At 44.4% G+C, this 19087-nt stretch overlaps 1 protein-coding gene across 1 annotated transcript in view; it reads left to right on the top strand.

Annotated features, from left to right (window-relative positions):
- The window catches only part of LOC126414947 (calaxin-like), a 117304-nt gene extending 98599 nt beyond the window's left edge, over positions 1-18705 (top strand). The window contains exon 4 of the mRNA XM_050083392.1: positions 18017-18705. Coding sequence (XP_049939349.1) covers positions 18017-18248 — 232 coding nt within the window. The 3' untranslated portion in view covers positions 18249-18705. The remainder of the gene's footprint in view (positions 1-18016) is intronic.
- Positions 18706-19087: the final 382 nt, after the last annotated feature.

Here is a 19087-nt window from a genome sequence, read left to right as displayed (position 1 = left end):
GCAACCGTTCAAATTTTTCAGACTGAGCTTCTTGCTTGGCAGCCTGATCTTCTTGCTTGGCCGATTGACTCTTGATTTCGTTAATCAAAACATTCAATAAATCAGTTAAATTCCCGGAAACTACCGGTTTTACTTCCGCAGCGGCTTCCTCTTTAATTGTCCCCCCGTATTCGTCATCAAGAGATTCAGATTTGATTTTCACTTCCGATTCCGAAACAATTTCTAAAGTGTGGAATTCCATTTCTGCTCTTTGTTGCGTTTCGGCGGTCGCGTCTTTCATGCTAGCCGCCTGTCCCTGAACAATGGGTACCGCGGTGCGTGTTCCCTACTGTTCGACCGATTGTTCCTTATCCAAGCCTACCAAATTTTGGTAATTGTTGCCTTCACTCATTTTAATAATCTTCAATATAAATGCCAAATCTCAAATATAATTAGGATTCCTCACACTAATATTCTCGCTGACGTATCGACCATTTCGTAACCAGTACTTTGTTACGAGATTTGTACAATGCAAAATTCGTGTCCAGAACAACCTCAAATTTGAAGATTGTCCTGTCACCAGGTCGCCACGTGTAACCTCCCCCTCACTTATCGACCTTAATGACAGTGAAAAATTAAACCGCGTGTACCTAATGGAAATTTGGGAAAAGCAATCGTCACCGAAGTTAATCTGTCGGTAAAGAGGGAGGAAAGGATTACATCTAAATGAAAGGAAAAATGCAAATGAAACTGGTGGAAATTAATTTTGAAAAGGGGTAAAGTTAATGAAGAAAGTAAATGTGCGGCCGTTACGTTAACAATTAACTAGCGGTAATTAGATATTTGAGATTTGGGGGAAATTACGGTCGCCAGTCCTAAGGACAATTACTATAGTAACTGAAAAAGAAAGGTAATTACACATATAATTAGCACTAGAAGTGTGGCAGCTGAAGGTTGACACGTGTAGTGTGAAAACTGAAAGTTTGTCAGAAGTAATAAATTTCGCTACACTCTGACTTAATTTAGCAAAAGAATTAATAAAACTGGAAAATCGAAAGTTAATTTAGTGACTGAAGTTAATAGTGAGCTTTCTTTCTGAAGCACATCGACATTCAGTAAAATAAGGTTAGTCTTGGACTACCTCAACAATCATTTCAAAAGCTACTTGAATCTACGCAATTTAGAAATAAGAGAATTAACTTTGAACTTGAATTAAATGACTCTGAACAATTAACAATAGTAAAATTTAGTACGTACCAAGCTGAGCTGCAGTCACAGGTAACTAAAATACGTTAACAAAACTCGCACTCTTAATTTGTGCTTGTGCAATCTAAATATTGTAGCCAGCTGAACTTTGAAATTAAAGCAGTGAAATCGAATGATGCTGGCGTTTGAATTTCAACGACCCTCGGGCTCATTTCGGAAAAGGAAGGGACCCTGCTTGGCAATGCAATTGGGACAATGAGCAACAAAGGTTCATGCTAAGTTGCTGTAATTTTGCGAGGCAAATGGAACAATTTGAAAAGCTGAGGTCTGCCATACAGTTCTGAAACTTTATATGCTTTTAGTCTTCCTTGTTGGTTGATTGAAGGTTTGAAGCCGTCGATCGAGGAGGTGGCGACAGTCATTCATTGTCGGCCGTCGCTGTTGCAGAAGCTGGATGTTGGCGCGCCTTCTTCTCGACACGGTCACCAGGCGAAACGGGCTCTTGATGTGCGCCAGCTAATGCTTCCCGTCCGCGACACCATGTCAGAAACTATCATCGCGAGTCGAGCGCAATTACATGCTGCCAAACCCCGAAAGCGCGGCAACTCGCGGGAGCGTCGCACAACACACCTGCTCCACTCGCTACTCCAGCCAGACTCTCTCTGCCCGCGCTCCACGCGGCAGAGTTAACACTACCAAAGATCCTACACACTTTGATTCTTCACACGACCCATCGATGTAATCGTTCGATAGCAGTTTTCCCTAGGCAAGACCCAGCGTAAAAATACAAATAATATTTACGAAACAAACCAATTATACATCGACATGAGTGCATAAATATATATATATATACAAACAGTAAAACAATTACAATATATAAAGAGACAGAAATGTCATATCTTGAGGTAGCAAAAATAAGGAAAACAAATTATAGTACAGTAGATGGAAATAGGAGGATATGCATTTGCGGCGTTACAAACTGTACATTAGTATGTTCTGCAGAAATGATTAGCACATGAACCATGTCGGCCAATGAGTTCAAGGTCAACACTGATACCGTGGCGCAACACCCACTGCCGGTAAAATGTGCCTGCGGGTCTCGTTGTCTCTCTAAACTTAACGTAAATGATCAGTGTGACTCTAGCAGATGTGCAGGATACCTCTCTGTCGTATTCGCGGACTGTACCGTCAAATCATTCAGTTTGAAACAGGGCGCATTATTGGCATGAGAGAATATGATGCATCCATCCAAGTAATTGTTCAAATGTTCTAAGCACTATGGGACTTAACATCTGAGGTCATCAGTCCCCTAGACTTAGAACTACTTAACCCTATCTAACCTAAGGACATCACACACATCCATGCCCGAGGCAGGATTCGAACCTGCGACCATAGCAGTGGCGCAGTTCCGGACTGAAGCGACTAGGACCGCTCGGCCACAGCGGCCGGCATCCGAGTAATTGCTGCTCGTTTAGGACGGAGGATTTCGGTAGTGCCATGGGTGTGTGCAGCATGGTTCTCGGAATGCCCTAGAACGACGAGATGGGTCAGGTCGGACCACCCTGACCACCCTCTGAGAAGATCCACACCTCATCGGAATTGTACTGCAGGATAGATCTTCGTCCTCCTTTGCTCTGGCGCTGCAGTTGAAAAGCGTAACACATCGTACACTATCAGGGGTATCTGTCGACGTTTTTGCGTCTCGAGTTAAGTGTATGTCGTCCACATCTCCGCCTGCCTCTGACGAATGTGCAGAAACTTGCTACACGACAATGGTGTATGGAACAACGCCACTACGGACAGGAATGGCATCAGCTAGAGTTTTCGGACGAATCCAAATTCCATTTGTTTGAAAATGACGGCCGCAGTTTGGTTCGCCACAGACACGGGAAGTGGCATCACAGTGATTGTATTTGCGCAAGACATACAGTGACAACAGAATGCCTTATCGTGTGTCTGCTATTGGGTACAACCACAAATCACAGCTGGTGCGTGTCCAGGGCACTGTCACCAGTGTGACCAACACGAATGACACCCTGTGAGCCGTAGCCATACTCTTTCTGCATAACACCCCAGACGCCGTTTTCAAGCAAGACAATGGTCGACCACATGTTGCTGCACGAACACGTGCCATCTTGGTTCACAGGATGTCAGCCTTTTGCCCTGGACTGCCAAGTCACCCGACTTGTCATTAGTCGAAAGTTAAGTGATAGGATGATATGACGCGTGCAATGCTGTGATCCATTGCCAATAACCACAGATGAACTTTGGAACCAGGTGATGGATGGCTCTGTCACAGGACGCCATTCGTGCCTTATACGTATCGATGCCATCACACATGGAATACGTTATCAGGCCCCATGGCGGACCTAGTGGTTGGTTCAAATGGCTCTGAGCACTATGGGACTTAACATCTGGGGTCATCAGTCCGCTAGAACTTAGAACTACTTAAACCTAACTAACCTAAGGACATCACACACATCCATGTCCGAGGCAGAATTCGAACCTGCGACCGTAGCGGTCGCGCGGTTGCAGACTGAAGCGCCTAGAACCGCTCGGTCACAAGTGCCGGCGCGGACCTTGTGTCTATTAGGCAACAGCACACATGCTGAACCGAGGTGACTGAAATGCTAATCGTTTCAGCTGAGCATACTTGATGTCATGATGTAGGGAGCCATCGGGTATGATTTCAGGCCACGGCTGGTAGTGTTGAGGGAACTCTGATGGTGGAGGAGCATGTCAAGGACATCCTGAGTCCTCATGTGTTATTTGTCGTGCGACAGTATGGTGGTGCAATTTTTCAATAGGATAATGCTCATCCACATACGGCACATTTCTCGGTCTTCTGTCTGCTGACCAGTAAGATCCCCAGATACGTAAGCAATAGAAATTGTGTGGGACGAGCTCGGACGTCAGCTACATCCCAGTGCCAATATACCAGATATTAATAACCGGCTACAACAGTTGCAGGCCAGCATGCCCCAGGGGACGATACAACGACTTTATGACATCCTCCTTCTCAACCGAATCAGTGCATGCCCGCAGACCAGAGGGTATGCAACGGTATACTGATAAGTGGGTTCATACTATCAACTTCTTTGTAGTTTTACTCGATTTTGTAATCACTGATATAACATCACACACCTTCACAACACTTGAAGTTTCATTTCCTTGACTTTCCTCTCCTGAGTGTTTCACTTTGTTTGTCAATCGGTGTACATGATTGGATATGAAAATGATTAGCACTGAAAATGGAACCACACAAAGCAGATAGGAGTTACACCACTTACAATCTGTATAAAAGAAAAGATTCCGCAATGTGTTTTTCATTCATAAATCGTATTTGAATGTTGTTTGCTTGCAATAATATCGTGTTATGTTTCGTATAAGAAAGATGAATGTTTACCAGTACGTGTCGGAATTCGACAGTGGCAGGATCGTGGTCTGTCGCGACTGCGTTATATCTTTCTGCGATATTGCTGTTCACATTGGTAGGGTCACCACGGCTGCCATGGCAGTAAGGAATTGATGGGTTCAGGAGGATCGCTATTCAGTATCTGAACAGAGTCACGCGACTAGCGCATCAAAGGAGACATATTGTTTGCTCGACCATGCAGGTTTGTACAGCCTCATCACGTACATTGCGTCGGGTAAAGGGCTTGATTGTAGGGAGATAGGTATCCACAAGGACATTGCGCCGATGTCTGGAGAACTACGGACTGTCAGCATGGCGACAGTTATAGCAGCTTCTCTTGATGGTGCATCAGGGAGAGACGTGCGTCGAGAGAGTGCGCTCACCGCCAGCACTGGAGACAAGAGTTGCATCACGTGGTCCCGGTTCTGCGTACACCACTGCGATTGATGTAGCCATATAGAGAGTCTCCGAAGAGAATGAATGCTGCCTGATTGCATATGCCATCGCGTAAGGCGGCTGGGTCACTGCGGACGCAGCACTAACTCAGTTGGACAAGGTCGAGGAAGAACTCCAGCCACAAATAAACTCTTTCAAATATTAGGACGACAGAAGGCGGTCCTCTGACTAATATACTATAAAGGTGTCTTGTACTCTCTGTGTTCTACAGACGAGAAACGCTAACTCCAGGCAACAAGGACGGAGTTCAGATTACGTCTCAACGGAAGTATAGGCAGAGGAAGTGCTCTCAATTACTGAACGCTGCGTACTCAACGACGACTTCCAACCCGGAGGTGAAGTCCAGAATCGTATAGGTCCGCAACATAAACTCTCCTGAGAGCAAAGACAGCATGTCCGTCTGTACCAACAAAGCTGATATCGAGCTACCGTCACACACGGGCGCTCACAACGGAAGGCCTCGTCTCTCCACAGCTGGCCTCCCAGCAAGGCTCAGCTCCCCACCATCGTAATTCCGAAAACTAATCAAATTCCCGAAACCACGGAATATTCCACCCTCTCTACAGATTCTTCCGAACGCTGACCACCCCTTCTGTCGTCCAGTGCGAGTAAAACCCTGTACTCGTACAATGGTATGCTTCTGAGTAAAAATCCTTGGAAATAACACAGCCTGCGTGGTTTCAGAGGTGCCGCTTCTTCGTTCCTCTCACCTGCGTTCAAGATTTTCAGCGTTCGGAAGTATTATCCGGTGATCCTTCTGGCCTCTACTACAATAGCAGCCAGCTGCCACCCTATTGTGCACCAGAGCTCAGGTGCCACGATGTTCGTCAAGCTACTTGCTGTGTTTAAGCGAGGCCAACAGCTATGCGGGCCTTCCACCCAGAGCTTGAGTTCTGCCTACCATTTCATCTCCACTGGCGTTCCAACCTCTACTAGTATAGCCAATCATTCATTACGCCGTTTTTATAGTAAAGACACTCCGTCACCTTTCATGCAATAAGCGTTAATGTAGATCACGGCAAAGTATGTGGGTGAGTTCTTGTAAGGTGCGAAATTATAGCCACCTTACACAGAGAGCGACTGGCCTATTTCAAATTTAGGGAAGTTACATGAAATCCTGAACCAGCATAGTCAGGCAGAGAAATGAACTTTCTTTCTCCTGCATACGAGTCCAGTGTTTCAGCCACATTCAAAGACTCTGTAAATTCATTCTTGTTTTCTCCTATGGTCCGATTCGTCACGAAACGTAAGCTGAGAATTGGTTATGAGTATTTTCGCATTTCCCATATCGAACCTTACTCTACTTTTTCATTCAGTATTCTTATATACACTTCCCAGTCACATTAACGTGACCACCTGTCAAAAGCCTGAATAAATGCAGGTAGCTACAAGACGTGCAGGATAACAGTCAGTGAGGTTCTGGAAGGTATAATCACGGGTATGGAGCCATGACGACTCCAGTGCCGTGGCCAGCCGCGGTACGTTTTGAAACGTCCCCTTACAACAATTATACTTGACTGTGCTTAAAGTGACACAATATTTTTTTAGCGCAACTCAATCTGATTTTCAGTAATCCCTACAAGAGAATGGCCCTGACTAACATTAACCTATACCATCACAAATGACTTACCTCACAAAAATCTTCGTTACTCGAACTACTGCAATACTGCCACTACTGCCAGCTAAATAAAAGATTCAAACTACTGAAGGCACTAACTACTGATAGGCATAGTTAGCAAATGAAAGATTTTAATAGAGAACAAATAATGTATTTACCTTAATAGTGTTGAAAAATCATAATATACATAGCAGTTCATGACATCTAGTCTTACAAATTTCAAAACTCCGCCATGTCTCTCCCCACATCCACCACTGTTGGCGGCTCACCTCCAACTGCGCAACGCTACGCGCTGTTAACATCCAGCTGCCCAACACTACAATGGCAGACAACAATGCAAACTAGCCACAGACTGCACACAGCACAGCCAGTGATTTTCATACAGAGCGCTACGTAACGTTGCCAATAAGAAAACATAAACAGCCTACTTACAGTTTCTTCGTTGAGGATCAGTGGTGCGAATATCCCGACCGAGGCGGTCCCACAGAATCTCGACTGGGTTTATAGACGCGGAGTTTTGTAGCCAGGAGCTACTGTTAACTCATCCTGGCACCCTCCGAACCACGCACGTACAGTGCTAGCTGTGTGACACATTGCATTGTCCTGCTGGTAGATGCCACCGTGTAGGGTGAAGGGGCGGGGGAGAGGTTGGGGGAGGGTGGGAACTACGCTTAGCGGTAGACATGATACCCAAGGATAGATGCATACTTGTGTTAATTCACTGTGCCTTCTAGAACGATGAGATCATCCAGGGGAATGCCCTCCGACCTGTACCCTTCTGAAGATTGTTGCACAGTGTTTGCTTTCAGACGTTTCAGGCAGTAACGCCAACGGCCATCTGTCCGATGGAGAATGAAACGTGATTCATCGTAAAAGGCCACCTCAGTGGGAGTCCCAGTTGCGGTATTAGCGTGCAAATTCCAGTTTTAGTAGCTGATGAACAGCAGCCAGCATGGGTGCATGAGCCAAGCGCATGCTGCGGTGGTCAATACGTAGCAAAGTTCGCCGAACAGTCGTTAACAGCTCGTTGGTTATCTGGGCAGTACATTGCTCAACAGTTGCACGTCTATTAGCCGCCGTTCACGTGTCTAATTTATTGCCAGCGATGCGCCACAGTTACCTCGGCACCGTTTTGAATAGCGCCATTTCGCCACGCAAGGTATACTCTAACCAGGCGGCACGCCAACAGTTACAAACTTACCCATTTCGGGAATGCTTTCAACCTAGGCCCAAAAGCCAATGATGATACCCTTTTCGACATCAGATAGGTCACCCTGTATCCGCATTACGACAACGTCTGCACTGTTTTCCGCTTCGCCCGGACACGCTTTATGTATACCCTCCACTGCCAATTCTGCCACTGTCACCTGTGAGTGGTTTTTGCACGTTGACGTCGATCATAGGAATGTTCACATTAATGTGACTGGACTGTGTATTATTCTAATGAACGATTAAGAATCATGAGATAGAGTCGGCTGAGTTATAAATTCAAGAATAGTACACTCTCAAGGATGTCACTACTTTGTTGTAAGAAATCTATTTGGGCATCCCGAAATTTTGATTACAACAAATAACGCTGTCCCATGATACTGTATGTGGTCGAATTTGGCGTTTTTCATTCGGCAGGCTGCTTATATTTTTCAGAATTTAGTCTCACTGGTATCGAAGTAACTCTACCTGAAATACATAATTCACAGATTATGTAATCTTCCGCCTGAATGCCGCGCAGGGCAGGCCATATATCCTGTAGATTTTTGATGACTAGTACTTCTCATTTAGTACATACGATTTTTTTTGTGGTAGCAGCCTGACAGTTTGGAAACAATTTTTATGGACTTAACAGACAACTTTAAAACGTTCCTCGTGTACCACAGCTGGTTTTTTATTTGCGTTTTTGCTGTACCAAGCGTGGAACGTTCGATTACCGAACATAATTTTCAAGGGCAATTGGAACTTTCACCTGAAATGCAAATCAGGTTCCACTGCAGGTTTCCAGTGTGCCAACTACAGACGGCCAGATTACAGCCGTAAAAACAGGTGGAAATTTTTTCCGGTGAGCGCAGTAATAACGTAGAAATATCGTATATGCATCATCAAGATAATTATTTCGTTCGGCATTCTCATCAGCGTGTAATTTAAAATTCTACAATGAAAATTCATCTAACTATAAAACAATTTCAGGAATTTTATTATTATGGTATCTTTTAGTTAGTTTGTAACAAGAAATATTATATTAATAGTATCGCTAGTTTGATCTAAATCGAATGTCATTTCTAACAACACTCTTCGGCGTAGAGAGAAATGTCGTACTAAAACGTCTTGTTCCCGCATTCGACAGCCTCCTGGGGTAGCATAGTATAGCGAGATATATATTCTTTGACGATCCATCTTATGTTGCGTGTAATACTGGGACAAGCAGGATGTTTGTGCCCCTACCAATAAATTCACATGGTTACATCCTTTTAATGCAACAGTGAGTGTGGAAATCTCAACAGTTGTCTAGCGATGCATACATTACTTTTAAAAGGCTGTTTGTAACGAGAAACCGCTAGACAGCAAGATACGCTGCAGAATCAAATCGAGAGTAAGCGGAGTTTGCAGACAGCATATCTTTATTCATTTAATGTACATACATTTATTTGGCTTCTTGCAGGCATACTTTTGAACCTTCACTGTGTAACACCTTCTTCTAATAGGGTAATTGCATATTTAAACATGCAGTATTGTGTTCTGTACACTCACGACAGTTAACCTACATTACCTTGAGAGCTGATGTTCCGTCGGCCTTTACGTTGAAAGCATTCAGAGCTAAATACAATTTAACTCGAACTAGTCACTGAAAGTCGTATTGACCATTCTATATCCGGCTGCAGACTACCTGCCAAGTGACTTTACTAAGGACCTGACGTGAGCACGGCTTGACCAGACAGAGCACTGTCAACGGAGGAAAACCGTTTGGCGAGCCGGTTGAGGCCCCTACTGATCTGACCGATGCCCTGTCGACGCACTGTTGTGGTCAGTCGCACAGTGAAGACGCCCCGCTTCCTGGTTAATCTCATAGTAGCCTTACTCCCGACTTTCGATTACGCCAACAGAATCTACCCACATCTTCGCTGCTACCTGCAAATGTCCCCTCTTTGTAATAAATACGCCATTAGCAGGTATCATGTATTTTTTTTTTTAACCAATGGTCACGACCTGTTCATCGTAATTTTTTCTAGAGTGTTTTCTTCTCTACCCTTTAAGCGGAATGCTCTTAAAATTTGATAGTAAGTTTTCATACTTTCATTATAGCACCACAATAGCACCACAACGGCCATATTAAAGATATGCAATATCGGCATGTCGCTTGTTTGATTGTAGCTTTGTAATAGGTCTCCACCCGTTGCTGCCTTTCTTTATTAAAATGGCCACCTGCCTCACAGCTTCCTGTCCCGGTCATGACTTCAGCCATCAGCTTCCTATTTACATTCAGGGGCAATTACCATTGCCCCTAGCTCTTGCACTTTCATTAAGATTAAGCACCGGTAAAAACAAGGGAGCGAAAGACTATTTGGAATTCGTAAAGAAATCAGACGACAGTTAAAGGAATCGAGAGGCATGAAAGGGAAGAAGCGGTTGAGAGGGGAGTGAGACAAAGTTGTAGTTTATTCCTGATGTTATTGAATCTGGGCACTGAGCACTCAAAGAAAAATTTGGAATAGGCATGAGAAGGAGAAGAAATAAAAACTTTGAGCTTTGTAGATGACATTGTAATTTTGTCAGAGACGGCAAAGGTCTTGGAATAGAAGCTAAACGGAATGGCCAGTGTCTTGGAAGGAGGATATAACATGAACACTAACAAAAGCAAAACAAGGATAATTGGATGTAGTCGAATTAAAATCGGGGATTGCTGAGGGAATTAGATTAGGAAACGAGACACAAAGTAGTAGATGAGTTTTGCTATTTGGGCAGCAAAATAACTAACGATGACCGAAGTAAAGAGGAAATAAAACATAGACTGGCAATGGCCTGAAAAGCATTTCTGAAGAAGAGAAATTTGTTAACATCGAATATACCCTGATAGCCAAAGAAACTGGAACACCTGCCTACTATAGTGCAGGGCCCCCGCGGGCACGCAGAAGTGCCGCAACACAACGTGGCATGGACTCGACTAATGTCTGAAGTAGTGCTGGAGGGAATACACACCGTGAATCCTGCAAGGCTGTCCATAAATCCGTAAGGGCACGATGAGTTGGAGATCTCTTCTAAACAGCACGTTGAAAGCCATCCCAGATATGCTCAATAATTTTCATGTCTGGGGAGTTTGGTGGACAGCGGAAGTGTTTCATCTCAGCAAACTGTTCCTGAAGCCACTGTAGCAATTCTGGACGTGTGGGGTGTCGCATTGTCTTGCTGGAATTGCTCAAGTCCTTCGGAAAGCACAATGGACATGAACGGATGCAGGTGATCAGACAGGTTCGTATCTTGAGGTATCAGGGGTCGTATATCACTTCAGTTGGACGCCCTACACCATTACAGAGCCTCCACCAGCTTGATTAGTCCCCTGCTGGTATGCAGGGTCAAGGATTTATGAGGTTGTCTCCAAACCCGGACACATTCATCCTCTTGATACAATTTGAAATGAGATGAGTCCGACCAGACAACATACTCCCAGTTATCAACAGACCAATGATCGTGTTGACGGGTCCAGGCGAGGCGTAAAGCTTTGTGTCGTGCAGTCATCAAGGGTACATGAGTGGGTCTTCGGCTCCGAAAGCCCATATCGCTGATGTTTCGTTGAATACTTCGCACGCTGACACTTGTTGATGGCATAGCATTCAAATTTGCAGCAATTTGAGAAAGGGTTGCAGTTCTGTCACGTTGAACGATCTCTTCAGTCGTAGTTGGTCCCGTTCTTACAGGATTTTTTTTCCATCCACAGTGATGTCGGAGAATTCATGTTTTACCGGATTCCTGATATTCACGGTACACACGTGGAATGGTCGTACGGGCAAATCCCCACTTAATCGTTACCCCGGAGATGCTGTGTCCCCTCGCTCGTGCGCCGACTATAACACCACGTTCAAACTCACTTAAATCTTGATAACCTGCCATTGTAGCAGCAGTAACCCATCTAACAACGGCGCCAGACACTTGTTGCCTCGTATGGGCGTTGCTGACCGCAGCTCCGTATTCTGCCTGTTTACATAACTCTCTATTTGAATGCGCATATCTACACCAGTTTCTTTGGCGTTTCGGTGTAGATTTAAGAGTCAGGAAGTCTTTTCTGAAAGTATTTGTATGGGGGTGCAGCCAAATTTGAAAATGGGACATGGACGATAAACAGCTTAGAGAATAAGAGAATAGAAGCTTTTGAAATGTGGTACTATAGAAAAAGGCTGAAGATCAGATAGGTAAATCACGTAGCTAATGAGGAAGTAATGGACGAAATTGGGGATGAAAAGAAATCCGTGGCATAAACTGACTAGAAGAAGAAATCGGTTGATAGGACACTTTCTGAGACATAAAGGGATCACCAGTTTAGTACTGGAGGGAAGTGTGGTGGATAAAAATCGTAGAGAAAGACCAACAGGTGAATAAAGTAAGCAGATTCATAAGGATATAGGTTTGTAGTAGCCCTTCAACAATAAAGAGGCTTTTACAGGATAGAGCAGGATAGAGAGCTGCATCAAACCAGTCTTTGGACGTAAGACTAACAACAACAACAGCATCAACAACAGGTTCAAGTAACCAATAGAAAAAGAGCAGTTGGCAAGATGCAGGATTCACATGGAAGAGTTGTAAACTGAGACAAGTAAACGTACACCGCCAGACTGTTGGTCTTTGTGATTCGGAGGCTGACTATACCTATGGGAAAACGGTTGTAGACTTATGCATGGTGGTCCAAAAAGTAACAGCCGCTGTTCGTATTCGGTGCTATTAAAATCTCTACGCTCCAAAGAAAGCAGTCGGCAGACCAAAGTGGCACTACTTTTTATGGCCAATGTAACTATGTTTGCAACAATTGGTGAAGTGCACCTCTGCAACGTTAAGTTGCCAGACACTGGCGTGTTGTAACGGCCGACCTTATTTTACAAGCGTGTACTGGCGTGTCAGGGCATTCGGGTTCATACAAACACTAGGTTTTAACGGAAGGTTCCAATTTGGCAACAGTTAGTAGTATTTAAATACAACTACGTATCAACTCACAATCATAAGAGAAAATATCTCTGTACCTATGTATCATTGTCCGCTTCCGTAGGAGTGCGAAGGATCGTGGTTAATCTACATCTAAATCTACACAGTTACTGTGCAATTCACACTTAAGTGCCTGGCAGAGGGTTCATCGAACCATTTTCATACTACTTCTCTACCATTCCACTCTCGAATGGCGCGTGGGAAAAAGGAACACCTAAATCTTTTCGTTCGAGCTCTGATTTCTCTTATTTGATTATCATGATCATTTCTCCCTACATAGGCGGGTGTCAACAAAATATTTTCGCATTCGGAAGAGAAAGTTGGTGATTAAAATTTCGTAAATAGATCTCGCCGCAAAGAAAACCGCGTGTTGCCAGCATTGCCAGGGATTTTTCCATGGTGTGAGGACTGAACAGGGGCCCACGCAACCTAGTGGTGCCCACTGAGCAGCTACTTGTCTGATAAGTAGCGGCTCCAAGGTCAGCAAAGCCGTGTTGCACAGAGAACTTGGCAGTATGAGGCCAGTCAGTGTGACGTTCCACCCCCTCTGGCACAGATTCGGTTGGGAAGGGTGTAGTAAAGCCGTTGTACCCTCTTCTGAGTGGAGTTGTCCCAAAATTGTTGTGATATTCATATCCCAGATACTGGCACTAGGACGGAGTTGACGTCCCACACATGATCTATCTGGAGTCCGCCCCCGGTAAATGAGTGGTGATCGCTACAGAATGTCAATCCTAAGGGGCCGGGTTCGATTTCCGGCTGGTTCGGAGTATTTCTCCACTCAGGGACTGGATGTTGTGTTGCTCTAATCATCATCATTTCATCCTCATCGACGCACAAGTCACCGAAATGGCGTCAAATCGAAAGACTTGCACCCGGCGTACGGTCTACCCGACGGGAGGCCCTAGTCACACGACATTTGCATTTACAACTATCTGGGATAGAGCTGTGGATATTGCTGGCTACGGGAGTATCACAACTTCACTTAGGCAGTTCATAGCGGCAGGGGCCGTGTGTGAACGAACATTTTCTTATTGATAAATGGCAGCGCAATACTATAGTAATTCATGAGGACGCAGAACGCCCATGACGTACAGCTGTGCCGCCAGAATTCCTTCAAACACTACCAGCCTTAACCTGAAGTCATATCCAATGGCTTTCCACACCATGATTCGAGGAGTACTACCGCTGTGACCGCTACGGTCGCAAGTTCGAATCCTGCCTCGGGCATGGATGTGTGTGATGTCCTTAGGTTAATTAGGTTTAAGTAATTCTAAGTTCTAGGGGACTGATGACCACAGATTTTAAGTCCCATAGTGCTCAGAGCCATTTTTCAACTATCGCTGTGCATCTCCGAAACATTTGAAGAATGGCATCTTCCTGCAAGTCGCCGTCGTACTCACTGACGGTTGCTAGCCAAGTCATCAGCAGCACATGCTTATCAGTTACGTGACAACTCCGAACACAGCCATTTATGCTGTGGTGTTAACGGCAGGCTACGCGTGAGACGGCTGCTCTACTCTCGGACCAATGGAGCGGGATAGCGCAGAATACTGCAGGAAGTGTATTGCTTATTCCCTCAAGGCAGGCTCGGATGTGATGGAGTGCAAGGTGCTGGTCCACACTGTTGCCATCCTCCATTGCGGTGGTCAGTCGTGATCAACAGCAACCTCGACGACGAACACGTTTGCCCTTACGTTCTCCTGCAGCCCCGCATCAAGTCACAGTCACGTCCGAATGCTTCCCAAATTTGCATATTGCACGATCTGATCAGCCGGCCAAATGGAGATCCACATTCAGGCTCCTTTCACATTCTGTCGGGCGTTGATAACGCTTTCTCACACAAGTAGGCGGAATCTGTGTGTCGTTTCCATTGATAACCCAATATCTGACGCAGTTCAAGCCCCATAGATACCGTATGAGGTCTGGTAGCAACATTAAAAACGAAAAACGCTAATGCACTCTAGTAGCCATTGGACCTGTGAGATAATGCAGATCTGATCATTTACATACCTGACGATGGTGTGTATGCGCATGAAGTTACAATGAAATCCGGCCACGTCTTACATGTGCCTCACTTTTCTTTACAGTTGCTGTCTGTATCATCTCTCGGCCGCTCCCGCGTTGCACATAAAACTGAAATATAAATTGGTACTTTTATTAATTTTACTTATTAATTACCAAATCCTCCGAATTAGAGCTTAGTGTTTTGTATTCCTTAAACTAAAAAATCATGAAGTTTTACAGTAAACACTTGAGAATGTGATGTAAAATTCTAGGCGTGCGCCGCTACAATTAGACCATGGATAGCTAACCTTTTTTGCCCACCACCCATTTTTGTTTCTCCATTATTAGTAAAATTCTCCATGCGTCCACAAGTAACACAGTAATGGTGATTTATAAAATAGGGGCGTAACTTTATATTATGAAATTAATGAAGCAGACTTGCAGCAGGTTAAGGGAGGACGTTCATGAAACTGACCGAAAATATCAATTTTCAGGTTATTTTTTATTTATTGTAGAACTCGTGGACAATAAGTTCTCAAAGTTTCAGTAATGAACTCATTTATGAAGTGCCTGAAAAATAATTAAATCTGTTACGTGACCTTCCTGTGACGCCCACTTTTTGAAGCAACACTTCAATATCTACAGACTCAGAGGGATAGCAACTCCTACATCCCCAGGAGAGGCTTCCAGATTGTATAGGTTGCTGGCGGATCCTGAACTTATGAAAACGTGTGTTCGTGGGGAAACCCTGAATTCAAATGACTCTCTAAATTCACTCATATGGAAACGATGCTCTAAACTACATTTTCATCTGCTACAGTTGTCAGAATTGCAACTTATGATACAGTCCTCGTATTTAATGTGGAGGATAAGGGTGTTAGAGAGAATGGACTCTAAGATAGAAAATTTCACTCAAGACATTTTGCAGCTGCAAAGTCAGTTGGAGACCTGGTAAAAGAAAGAAGGTAGAAAACGAGAAACCAGAAGAGGAGCCTTGTGTGGAAAGAGGACCCTGAGTACAAATCTGGGGAATTCTGAAGAGATGACATAAGAAAAAACATTAGGTTCAACTTTAATTTGCATTTCTTGAAAATGATATTTTTTAAAAATTATGTACCTTTTTCTCAGTATCTATGAAGGCCAAAATTATGAAATTTTGTACACTTATGTGTATAAACTCACTAAATGTTGTCTCGAGAGAAAATTTTATAAATTCTGAGTCTAAGCTGAGATAGGGGCCAAGAGCTTGGAATTCTGGATTAATTTTATATTTACGGAATTACAGTTAACAAAATTATTGAAATTCTTCTATTGGATGTATTTAAAAAATCTCAGGAGAGAAGCTTACTGTATGCAAAGAGATTAAACAGTGAAAATCTTATAGAATTCTCTTGACTAGTTTCAGACCAAAATGTACCTATAATATTTCTTAAAAATAATTTTTTTTTAAATTTAATAAAAATGTTAGATACATGTAATCCAAAGACCGTAACAGTAAATGTGTTAACTTCATGTAAAGTATAGTACAGAATTTCATTGGGTAGCTTCAGTATTGTGGATATGATGCATCTATTAAATAGTGTGTGTTTTTCATGAACGTCCCTCCTCAAAGCATACAATAATAAATACTTACCAAATACTTTATGTCAAAATTTTATGGAAAGTTAATATACACTACTGGCCATTAAAATTGTTACACCACGAAGATGACGTGCTACAGACACGAAATTTAACCGACAAGAAGAAGATGCTGTGATATGCCGGTGGCGACACGCACAACGTACTGACACGAGGAAAGTTTCCAACCGATTTCTCATACACAAACAGCAGTTGACCGGCGTTTTCTAGTGAAACGTTGTTGTGATGCCTCGTGTAAGGAGGAGAAATGCGCACCATCACGTTTCCGACTGTGATAAAGGTCGGATTGAAGCCTATCGCGATTGCGGTTTATCGTATCGTGACATTGCTGCTCGCGTTCGTCGAGATCCATTGACTGTTAGCAGAATATGGAATCGGCGGGTTCAGGAGGGTAATCCGGAAAGCCGTGCTGGATCGCAACGGCCTCGTATCACTAGCAGTAGAGATGACAGGCATCTTATGCGCATGGTTGTAACGCATCGTGCAGCCACGTCTCGATCCCTGAGTCAACACACGGGGACGTTTGCAAGACAACAAGCATCTGCACGAACAGTTCGACGACGTTTGCAGCAGCATGGACTATCAGCTCGGAGACCATGGCTGCGGTTACCCTTGACGCCGCATCACAGACAGGAGCGCCTGCGATGGTGTACTCAACGACGAACCTGGGTGCACTAATGGCTAAACGTCATTTTTTCGGATGAATCCAGGTTCTGTTTACAGCATCATGATGGTCACTTCCGTGTTTGGCGACATCGCGGTGAACGCACGTTGGAAGCGTGTATTCGTCATCGCCATACTGGCGTATCACCCGGCTTGATGGTATGGGGTGCCATTGGTTACACGTCTCGGTCACCTCTTGTTCGCACTGACGGCACATTGAACAGCGGACGTTACATTTCAGATGTGTTACGACCCGTGGCTCTACCCTTTATTCGATCCCTGCGAAACCCTACATTTCAGCTTGATAATGCACGACCTCATGTTGCAGGTCCTGTACGGGCCTTTTTGGATACAGAAAATGTTCGACTGCTGCTCTGGCCAGCACATTCTCCAGATCTCTCACCAATTGAAAACTTCTGGTCAATGGTGGCCGAGCAACTGGCTGGTCACAATACGCCAGTCACTACTCTGGATGACCTGTGGTATCGTGTTGAAGCTGCATGGGCAGGTGTACCTGTACACGCCATCCAAGCTCTGTTTGACTCAATGCCCAGGCGTATCAAGGCCGTTATTACGGCCAGAGGTGGTTGTTCTGAGTACTGATTTCCCTGGATCTATGCACCCAATTTGTGTGAAAATGTAAACACATGTCAGTTCTAGTATAATATATTTGTCCAATGAATACCCGTTTATCATCTGAATTTGTTCTTGGTTTAGCAATTTTAATGGCCAGTAGTGTAAATATCTTTAATCTCTAACTGCCTACCTCTCACCATGAGAGCTGGAACGTTCACTATTGGGCGGCAATAACCAGATTGACCACCACTGAACTAGATACGTGTGTGTGGGCGCAGGAACTGCCTGGTGAAGCACCCGAACGACGAAGATCCAGACGAGGGCGTGAAGGACCTGGTGGAGCTGGCGCTGCGCAAGCTGGACGCGGACCGCGACGGCAAGGTGTCCTTCCAGGACTTCCAGAAGGCGGTCCAGACGGAGCCACTGCTGCTGGAGGCATTCGGCCAGTGTCTGCCAGCCGAGAGCGCCTGCCACACCTTCTTGGCCACCCTACGGGAGCCCCAGCCCTGACTCGGAGTACCAGTCCCGAGTGGCAGACCATCAAGTTACACACTTCAATGGGTCCCAGTCACCCTCCCATTCTGCAAATGTACATATTTAATATCACACATTCTAAATTAATATAAGTAATGTTTTATACTCTTACTAGTGTGCTCATCTATTGTTATCTTCATCTCGAATCACTGAAGCCCATTTCGAAAGCACGAATTCTGGACAGGTTTTTATGTATTTTTCTTTGACTTATCGTATGTCTGAGCACGTAACATCTAGAAAGGACAATGTCACTACCTACCAATAGTAACATAAGTATTATCCTCATGAGCAGCTGAAGGTCCTCAGAAACGATAAATTTAGAGACTGTGAGAGCATTCGATCTACATGGAAACATACAAAAAGTTACTGTACGTGGAATATATTTAAACAACGGGAACGCTATACTGGACTATAGACCTCAATTATATAGTGTCAAAAACAAGGGTGTTGGGGGAGGGGGGGGGGTTGGAGGGGGAAAGGTGAAGAGGAAGTAAAGCACATACCAGTCTCGAGTCTCGCTTTTGCAACTAATTTCATGTCGCGTTCTTCAGCTTCTCTTAGCACTGATGACGAGACATTAATATCGGTCACAAGGCGACATATCTGTGTCTGTTTCTGCAGTCGACGATGTTATCGTCAGATGATAGTGCTCTCACCTTTAAGTGGATTGGCAACACTGTCCATTACCGAGCTACAACGCCTGGCAGAAAAAGGGCTCTAGCAGTATGCTCTAATTGATTGTTGTCCAGTATCTGCTGTATTTAGCACATTGCACGAAGTATACAGGGTGTCGCAGAAATGTTCGACAGATTTCG

This window comes from Schistocerca serialis, chromosome 1, assembly GCF_023864345.2.
Source record: "Schistocerca serialis cubense isolate TAMUIC-IGC-003099 chromosome 1, iqSchSeri2.2, whole genome shotgun sequence".
Taxonomy (NCBI): domain Eukaryota; kingdom Metazoa; phylum Arthropoda; class Insecta; order Orthoptera; family Acrididae; genus Schistocerca; species Schistocerca serialis.
This window is presented reverse-complemented; position numbering and strand designations above follow the sequence as displayed.